We start from the raw sequence: 10,467 nt of genomic DNA on the forward strand, positions 1-10,467 counted from the left end.
AACTTCAGTTGTCTGCCTGGATAATAGGGTGTAAATTCCTTTTAGGCACCTCTTTTCTGAGGATGTGCAGCAGGTACTATTGGAGGCAAGAAAACCTGCTACTAGAAAATTATATTTTTTCTAGTTGATGCAAACAACATAACCACCACCCATTCAAGGCTAGTTTTTTTCTGGTTTGACAATATTTGTGCAAGTTGCTATCATATGAACTTTTTTACTTCTCTGTTAAGGTTCATTTATGCACTATTTTGGCGTGTCTACCCATGGATCCTCCTGTTTATATGTAGTGTCATGTCAAGATGTTTTTGAATAGGATTTTGCATTAAAGGTTTCCAAGAAAACTGGTGGCTCCTTCTTGGGATTTTAATTTATTGTTTGAAAAGCTAAAAGTTGCTCAATTTTAACTACCTAACTTGAGGTTCTTAACATAGAAAACAGTTTTATTGATTGATCTAACCTCTACAAGAAGAGTATCTGAGTTGCAGGTTCTTACGGTGAGTCAACTGTACCTCATTTTCCATAGGGAGAGGGTTTCTTTGAGAACTAATCATTTTATGCCTAAAGTGTTATCCAATTTTACTTTGCCAAATTATCCAGCTCCCTGTTTTCTTTCCTGAACCAAAAAATGAGGGAGAAAAGGGTACTCCTTAACTCAGATGCCCACAGACAACTCAAGTACTATTTTGGCAGAACTACATCTTTCAGATCTTGAGATCAATTGTTTGTTTCTTGTGAAGGTAAGAAGAAGGGACAACCTGTGTCAAAACAGACTGCTTCCAATTGGCTGTCTAAGACATTACCTTTTGTTATATTCACCTAAAAAAACTATTCCAGATAGGGTTGAGGCCCACTTTACCATGTCCTTGGCTTCATCTGTGACTTTTTGGAAAGGGTCAGATTCTAGATGTATTCTAGAAGGAGCAACTTGGTCCTCTGTACAAAATTTTATAAATCACTATAACCTCAATTCTTTTCTAGGTCCAGATCAGGTTTTGCAAGGTCCATTCTCGAGAAGCTCCTGAACTCCTCTCCTTCCACCTTCCAAATGTATAAAGCTAGGGTAATCTACCCATATAGCTAAGGCTACTACTGCAGTGAACAGTATAATTTTTTTTGTGAAATTGGCGCACTTCGCTCACTGTAGCATAGACTGGATTCAGACCTAGCTCTCTTTGTATAAGTTGAGCACTAAACTAGGCCGTCTTTGGTTGGAGAGGGTTTCCCTGCACCCTAGTGGCAGGAGTGTGCAGTTAGAACTCAATTGATTGAAGGTTGCTGAAACAGGACTCAGTTATGGTTAATTTGTTTAAATCAGTTTGCTCTTGTTTGCTACACAAGTACTGCATTTGTGTCTGTTTGTGGGTCATGTAGTGCAGCACAGTGGTGGGCTTTGTTGGAGGTTATAGACACAAACACTTTTGCCTGCAAATTTTCCCTTAGTATTCTGCTGGTGCTCCATCGGTGAGTTCTTGAGGTTGTCCCTTACTGACAGGTGATACATTTAGCGAGGCTCCTGAGGTACCAACACATATCCTACCCACTAGCCCTTCTTATTTTTTGCCCACTTCTATCCTCTATTTTACCTGGTCTTTCCTGTCCTCTGCCAGTTTTCTGACTGCATCAACTTAACTAGCATTATGGACGGACAATTTCCTACAGTTTCTCCAGCCAGGCAGCCTGGTTGACATGGGCATTCTAAGGCAATGTAGAAATTGCCTCATGTACACTGAAAACCCACTTCTTCTTGTCCCCACAAATTCATTATGTGAGAGATGCATCTATATCAAGAACCTAGAATCCAGATTATCTCGCTCACCAGTCAGTTCATCTGATACTAAGTAGGTTTTCAGCATGCACACCTCACCTCCTGGCATCTATCAAACCAACAACACATAAACCTACATATGCGGAGGTCCTAACCAGAAGCTTACCTAAACATCAGAGACCTCCCAAACACAAATACAAGCACGCTTCACATAATACATCCTCTGCAGAACATAGTAGACATAATATATCACACACCAGTGTCTCACCAGTCAAGCCCTTAAGGCATAACACAAAAACAAACATCTTAGTCATAGGCAGACACCCAGATGTCCCTCTCACCAGGTTGGATAAGGAAAAGGTCACAGTCAACTGTCTGTCAGATGCCAGAAGCCACCACATCACTCACACACACACACACACACACACACACACACACACACACACACACACACACACACACACACACTCAAGTTTCTCAACAACAGGCACTATTATGACTCCGTCATAGTCCATGTTGGTGTGAATGACTTGAGACATACCTCACTGGAATATGAAGAAAGGCATGACTGAGCTCTCTGATTATGTGTCTCAGGCAGGTATGTCCGTAGCCTTAAGCAGCATTTTACCTTTGCCTAGGATGATTCCTCAATACAAACAAAAAATGATTGACTTCAGTAACTGGCTTAGTTTCTGTTTCTGGTGTCATTCAAAGGGGATCCAGTAACTGTTCGCCTGAGATGTCATGGTCGACAGACCTCGATGCTTTGCTAGAGATGGTCCTCATCTGTCATCTTTGGGACTTTGGTTACTGGCTAAGACTCTTGCTACCCCAACAGAGCCTTTTTAGGCAGTGTCACAGGAGCAAAATTCCCTACATAAAACTACCCTCTAAAAACAACCTCAAGTTTATGCTGCTAAATGCTAGGAGTTTAAACCAGAAACTGCAATCACTGGAAGTAGTCCTCACCTTGCAAGATGCTGACATTTGTACAGTCACTGACACCTGATTTAATACCGAGAAGAGCACCCCAGCTATATCTGGTTACATTTCCTTTCACACGTTCAGATTCCAAACTGAAGGTGTGAGAACTAAAGGAGGTGGTGTAATATATTCATTAAAGATAAATTCACCTCTAGATTGGTTAAACAGCATGATGCCCTTACATTACTTCAGGTGCAATTGACTGTAGGTAAGATCCCCTCTTCAGGTCATTGCCAGCTATAGAACCACCTCCATGAATCAGGACACCCACTCAGCTTACTTGGATCTACTTGAGTCAATCAAGATACAGCCAAACACCCTGGTTTTGGGTGACTTTAATTACCCATCCATTGACTGGGTAAATTTTACATGTTCTAACTCACTTGCCCAAAGGTTCCTGGACTTCTGTAACTCCAACACCCTGGACTAGCTAGTTGACACACCCACAAGGGGCTCAAACATCCTGGATCTGGTGTTCATCAACATGGGGCACCGCTTTACCACCCTCAGTGTGTGACCATCCTTGGTGAGATCTGGCCACAAATCAGTCTCGCTAGAAGTAATTATAACACAAGACCCCCCCCCCCCTTAGCAACAGCTAGACTAAAAAACATCTCCAAAGCCAGTTACAGCCTCTTATGTGACGGCATAAATAGTTTCATAGCACCTCCCCCTACTGATGGAACAGACAACCATGCTGAGTTATACACCAATGTTTTATAAGAGCACCTGTACAATTGTATTGACTCTGCCATACCTGATAGAACTAAAGCAAGATCTTCAAGGAAAAACAAACCTGCCTGGTGGTCAACTGCCATTAATAGGCTATACAATAGAAGAAATAAGTTGCTGTCTAAGAGTAGGAAGGAATGGTCTCAAAACTGGAAACTCTCCCTCATCAACTTAACAACCAAATAATACTCCTAGTGAAATCCTCCATATCTAACTACGAATACAAATTAGCTTCCCTAACTAAGGATAACCATAAGGCATTCTTTAGTTACATTGATAACCTCAAAGGTAAGGCCCAGATTTGCACTGAACTCGTAGTTAATGGTACTGCATATACAGAACTCGTGGATATAGCAAACCTGCTGGCTGACAGGTTCATTGAAAACTTCACTTCACTGTCCCCACCACATATACCACAAAGCATCCATAACACCTGTCTGCCACCTAATATCTCTGAGGAGCAGTTCTTAAATGCCCTCTCCAAGGCCAAAAACACAGCCTCTATGGGACCAGACAACATCCTGGGCTGTGTTCTATAAGGGTTAAAACAGGAATTATCATCACCATTGCGCACGCTTTTTAACCACAGCCTAAGCACTGGTTTTGTCCCTGCGAAATGGAAAACAGCTACTGCCATCCCTTTGTACAAACGGGGTGCATCCACAGATCTCAGAAACTATAGACCCATTAGCCTGACTAGCCTTATCTGCAAGGTCATGGAACAAATCATCATGGACCTTAACAAAGATATAGGAAATCTGCAAACGCTTGACCCCGCACAGTTTGGCTTTGTTAAGGGGAGATCATGCCTGTTAAACATGGTGGACTTCTTTGAGACAGTCACCAAAGCTCAAGACGAGGGAAAATCTGTGCATACGGCTTACCTAAACTTAGCCAAGGCCTTTGACACAATTCTCCACTCAGGCATCATTGGTGAACTCACCCAACTGGGTATCAACCCACATATTGTCAGGTGAGTTAAAAACTGGCTCACTGATAGAACTCATACGATCAAAATAGGGGACTCCACCTCATCCAGCAGACCCATAAGTAGTGGTGTTCCACAGGGATTGATTCTGGGTCTCCTACTGTTCGGAATCTACTTCTCTGAAGTACAAGCTAAAACTAAAGCACTGTGGCTGTCAAAGTTTGATGATGACTGCAAACTGGGAGCAATCATTGAAACCCCTAGCGATGTCAACATCCTGCAAGAAGGTCTTACGTAGACTAATGACTGGTGCCAAAGTCATGGTCTTAAGCTTAATGCAAAAAAAAAAAAAACGCATTATCATCCCTTTCGACTAGGGTGATGTTCCTGTAAACTACTACATCAGTAGCAATACACAGTGGTGAGACATCTGAGCACACAGGTTGACAGCAAACTTAATTTTGATCACCATGTTTCCAGTGGTAAGAAGGGCATTTTATATTGCTCATCTCATAATTAAGGGCATTGCCTCCAGAAAATAAGAGGTTATAACACCCCATGTACTCTTACCTTATCAGGCCAATAATAGAGTACAATGTTCCCTTTGGTATGTACCTTTCCAAACACCTGCAGCAATTGGAGAGACCACAAAGGTTCCTTACAAAGGAAATTCAGGGTCTTCAAGATCTGTCTTATACAGACAGACTGAAATCATTGTCACTTTACTCTGTGTCATAGAAACTGCTCAGAGGTGACCTATGCCTTGCATATAGAGCAATCTGTGACCTAGCTTTAATGGAAATGCCGCACATTCGCAAGTCAAATGGCACATGAGTCTCTCGCTCAAAGGACCTTAACTTGGTATGTGACATCAACAGAATTTGTTGGAGAGACAGATTTGTCTCACAGAGGTTGTCCCACCTTTGGAACAAGCTTCCTATTCATGTTAAACAAAGCTCCTCATTGGCCCTTTTTAAGTGTAATTTGGATGATAGGATGTGTAACCAGAAATTCATCCTGGGGATTCCGCCTGTATCCATCTTGGACAGGAGCAATAGGTGCTGATTTCAGTGTCTGCTTGAACCAGACACCCTTGGAAACATGCTTGAACTTGGTTAGGCTTGTAAGGGCCCTGGGCCATTAGCCTTGTTACCTCCTTTTATCCTATGATCCTGTGATGAATGTAATGAACATAAGTGTGGTTGTGTAAGTAATCTTACCATAATAGTCAATGTTTGATTGATCACTGCTGCAGTATCCAGTCCCTCCCCTCCATTCCTCCTCTTTTTTGGTTTATTGTTTATGCGAGGGTGTGGTTATTTTTGTTCTTCTGAGCACTGGCTTGTCAAGGCTCAGCCTCCCTCTTTCTGTTAGTGGGAAAGCTCTGAAGGGCTTGGCTCCCAAACTTGTCTTTTAGTTAGCTCAAGCTGACAAACAATTTGGATGCATGGAAGGTGCCTTGAACCTTTGAAAGCTGTCCAGCTGTTATATCTTTGGCAGGATATAACCCATATATCTCATATAACCCATATATCTAAGGCTACTGGAGCAGTGATCATTCAAACATCTTCTCTTATGGTAAGATTACATATACAACTTACGTTTATAAATTGTAATGTATAAAAAGAAATTATATGGAGATGTACCTTGGTGAAGCAATCAATCTACTATGACTTACTTTCAAAAATCAGCATTGACTGAGTTTAGAATATACAAAAATGTAAGGGTTGCATTAAAAATATGTCAGCAGTCAATAAGTGATTTAAAATGATGCAGTAGTATTCCGCTATGCACTGTGAAGACTTGCATGTAGCATGACTTTTGTGATATTTCCTGTACTCATAATTTGCCCTGATTAGCTAGTTCTTCGACCATTATTCTCACTGTGTTTATCCTATAACACTAATTTGTTTAAAATGCAGCTTTGCTACTTGTGCTTATATTAAGTCTCTGTTATTTCCTATTCTTATATTGTAAATGTAACTTGCTCTCTTCATGTATTGCTTTTATGTTGAAGCTTTTCTCCCCGGGCCACTACTGAAAAGGGATATGTATCCAGTTGGACTAGCCCGGTCAACAAATGTAAAATAAATAAAAATAAATAATAATAAATAAAAATATTTAGACAGTACTTTATTTGGAAAATTCCCACAGATTTTTTTATGGGGCAGTCACATTTTGTATCAAGAGCAGTATCTCTAACAATATGAGGTAAGGCTCAGATATCACAAAGATGTCAAGCTTTTAGATGAATACAGATTTTCATCTTGGGGTATTATCTCTCAGCTATTGAGAGATACTTTAGCAACTGCAAGTTGCAGTTCAGCAGATGTAAAGAAGGTGAGTTCATTTTTGTGCTGTCTGTTCTGTGATTCTAAAGAATAACATTTTTGTCTCTTTTATACAACAAGCAATCACCTTGCAACTTTCTGTATTTCTTTCTCCCTTGATTTTCTTGTTTATTTCCCCAACATTTACTTTGTTTACATAAAGAGTTCGGTGTCAGGATTATGTGGACCTCCTTTGTATTTTTTTTTTTTTTAACCCTGGTTATATCTAGTGGTCCTTCAAGAAATAAATGAGTTTTGCAAAATAAAGTATGAATTGTAAAGATCACAAGTCTAGCAGAACATAAATAGCAATTGTCCTTTTGTGACAGAAAGTTGTTACATCTGTGAAAGAAACCATACTGGCACAGAACATTTTTAAGTTATGCTAGGCATAATCATAGCTTGATTAACTTTCTGTTCTTTGACAATGGGTTTTACTATGTATTGGCCAACATGGGGTACATACAACATAGAGGAATAGAGCCCAGCTGTGACTCATGTTACCACATTTTTAACATACAACTGTCTCTGTGGTGTAGAGGGATAGAGCTCAACTGTGATCCGCGTAACCTGAATTAAATTAGTGGCCTAGTCATTGGGTGAACTGGCTTGGGTAAGGAAAAAGGAGGTTAGCCAGATCAAATCCTTCAGGGGAGGAGAATATGTGTCTGTGTCTTCGGAGTGAAAAGAGCACATTCCCCAATTTGTACTCTTAACAGAGACCAGAACCATAATGGGCAGAAATGGCAGCAGCTTGCTTATCTGAAGATGGAATATGACTAGGGTGCACTACTGCACAGGTAGGAACAGTTACAGTTCCTTTCTCTGTTCATTGTATGCCATACTCCTAATGTGTTCTGTGAAGACATGAGGAAAGGGGTATAATTAGACAGGGACTGTATAACCAAAAATACCCTAATGGCTCTCTGTATGATACCCATGCAATGAACTGTTGCCCAGCAGAGGTAGAATTGGCAGAAGGTCACAGTAGGAACAGGTATTGGATTGTGACTACATAATCCTGTTAAAAACACAAGTCTTTGGATTACTGTGTCTGTCTGCATAGCATAAGCAATTATCTTTTAATTCCTTTAAACATCTACATATCCATTAGTAAAATATTGAATGATGTGGACTGTTATAATGCAGCAATTTACATTTCTCTATTACAGGCCCAGTCAGCACATCTGATTCTTGAAAATGGAGTTCGGATGAAAGGATTTTCATTTGGAACCCCTTCCTCTATAGCAGGAGAAGTAGTTTTCAATACAGGGCTAGTTGGGTAAGTTGTACTTCAATATCTGTTTTGGCTTTGCTTTTGTTTACTATCTTTACTCTGTGTTTCTTCTCATTTTGTCATGTTCCAGTAATCAAATTACAATGTAAGAGTAAATTCTGTCATTATGGTACTCGAGCAGTTGTCATTTACACACTGCATATTACTTGTTTAATGAACTTTTTCTAATCCTATTAATGAAGTATTGATAAGAAAAATATATTTGTAAATAAGTAAATACACATGTGCTACGTGCTGCATAGGGATAATGTACTGACAAAAAGCCATGACCAGTCTACATGCAGTTAAAAAAACAATAGCATAATATGACTGTAGAATAGACAGATTGCTGGACACCAAGCAGACAGATGGAAAAACAATACATTTGTAAATGTATATCTTAACATGAAAATTGTGCTAACACAATTCAATGAGAGCCATACCGTGTACCACAGTTGCAATCTGAAATAGTGTTGCAGCACAATTACTTTGTTCTGCTAATCTGCCAGAAGCTGTTGTCCTGCCATTACAACAGAGGTAACAAAATTGCCAGTCACAATCCACCTCACATAAAAGATAGGTTACACACACACACACACACTCACTCATGCAGACATACATCCAGTCACAATCCACCTCACATAAAAGACAGGTTTCACACATACACACACACACACACACACACACACACACACACACACACACACACACACACACACACACACACACACAGTTAAGCACACAGATGCATGCAGGAGCACACGTGTGTGCATGGAAACACACACACGCACACACACACACACACACACACACACACACACACACACACACACACACACACACACACACACACACACACACACACACACACATACACATGCACACACACTCTCTCATATGTAGATGTGTGCGTTATGTTCTCAAGCAAATACTCTGTCTAGAGTTGTATTGCCAACAAAGTATACGTGTTGAAGGGCAAGCAATGCACTGCGCCACTGAACTGTCTGTTTAATATATACTATACATGCTTTTTTACCAAGAAATGTAATACATCACCCCCCCCCCCCCCGGAACACTCTATCAGGAGGGAAGCAGTCAACTTTGTGCTATTACATAGTGCACAGACTGCTCTGCAGTACAGTACTAATACTGTATACCCATTCTAGGAATTGCAGACTGTCCTAGACTCTGCATTGCATGCAGGCTTGTCTACTAGGTACCCTTAGCACTGTACACCCCTACAAAGGAGGGAAAACTGTCCTACAATCCTACGGCCTGCAGCTTGCAGTGGTCTTTGCCTTGATGAGTATATAGTACAAAAGTTAATCACAGATTGACATATTACACTGCAGCTTGCAGAGGCAGGCAGGCTTTGTGCGTACATTTCTGCTGCACATCTCACCGTCCTTGGTCAATCTGTCCTCCTTGCATAGCCTAATGTAGCAGTGACATAAGCACTGTAGTGAGCTGCAGCTCACTCTGCCATTCATATCCCTTTGTGATGTACTGAGCAGTACCAACAGCTACATAAGTCTTTCTGTGAATCACAGAGCTGTTAGCAGTGGGTCTGAGACTCCATCTGTCTTGCATTTCTCCTGCAGTGTAGAGGGGATCACTGATTCCAGCCAAGTATCTCTAAATAACAATAGCATCTCATCTTCCCATGGCTTGTTGTTTTTTATATAGATATCGAACTGGACATGAGCTAGAAGGAGTTAAACAGCCTTGGAAATGTTATATGATGGCCAGGCCAAGCATGCTTTCCTTAATTTTCTAATTTTTTATATTCCCTTCAATGCTGATTTAGTGATGAAAAACTAAGAATTTGCAAATTCTTTTCTTTTGAAGTTGTCAGTGGTCATTGTATATGTGTGAGTGTGTTTCTATGCTTGCGTGTGAATTTATATTAAGAACTACCTAATACCTATCTAGAATACTATTTTATTTTACTCCTTGTAATGCTTTACCTGTATGCTCATGTACCAAATAGCACTTTGTAAAGTTAAGATTTTGGCTTAAGTTGTGGCTGAAAAGGGTCCCTGTATCAGCCTGTGCATCCAATTAAATGTAATTAACTAACAATTTTAATGATAGCTGTCTGTAAGCTGTCTTGTTTCTGTAGCCAGTAGTGAAGGAAACAAACAATTGTTTAGAATGCTCATTCACTCAAGCTTTCAGAATATATATTTGTTTCAGTACATTATCCCTCATATATGCCATCCATTATACCCTCCTGTGAGTGTTGGGCCTGTTCTTTCTTCTGTGGAGCAACAGCTGACCAGAAGGACTGTCATGTAGGCAGTCATGGAGGGAGTTTGGTTCTCTTCTCCTACAAACTCTCTACTAGTTCAGACATCAGGGCTGTCCTCATCCCAACATCCTGATGATCTGGCTTCATTCTCTCCCCAGACCTGTGCCACCCACATTTAATGAGAGACCCTGATTGTCCACA

General features: G+C 40.5%; 1 protein-coding gene across 1 annotated transcript in view; it reads left to right on the top strand.

Annotated features, from left to right (window-relative positions):
- The window catches only part of CPS1 (carbamoyl-phosphate synthase 1), a 531,928-nt gene that overhangs the window by 77,460 nt on the left and 444,001 nt on the right, over window positions 1-10,467 (top strand). Inside the window, exon 2 of the mRNA XM_044075706.1 lies at window positions 7,912-8,021. Within this exon, the coding sequence (XP_043931641.1) occupies window positions 7,912-8,021 (110 nt within the window). The remainder of the gene's footprint in view (window positions 1-7,911; window positions 8,022-10,467) is intronic.

The sequence above is a fragment of the Protopterus annectens genome, chromosome 6.part1 (assembly GCF_019279795.1).
Source record: "Protopterus annectens isolate FY-2018-M chromosome 6.part1, PAN1.0, whole genome shotgun sequence".
NCBI lineage: Eukaryota > Metazoa > Chordata > Ceratodontiformes > Protopteridae > Protopterus > Protopterus annectens.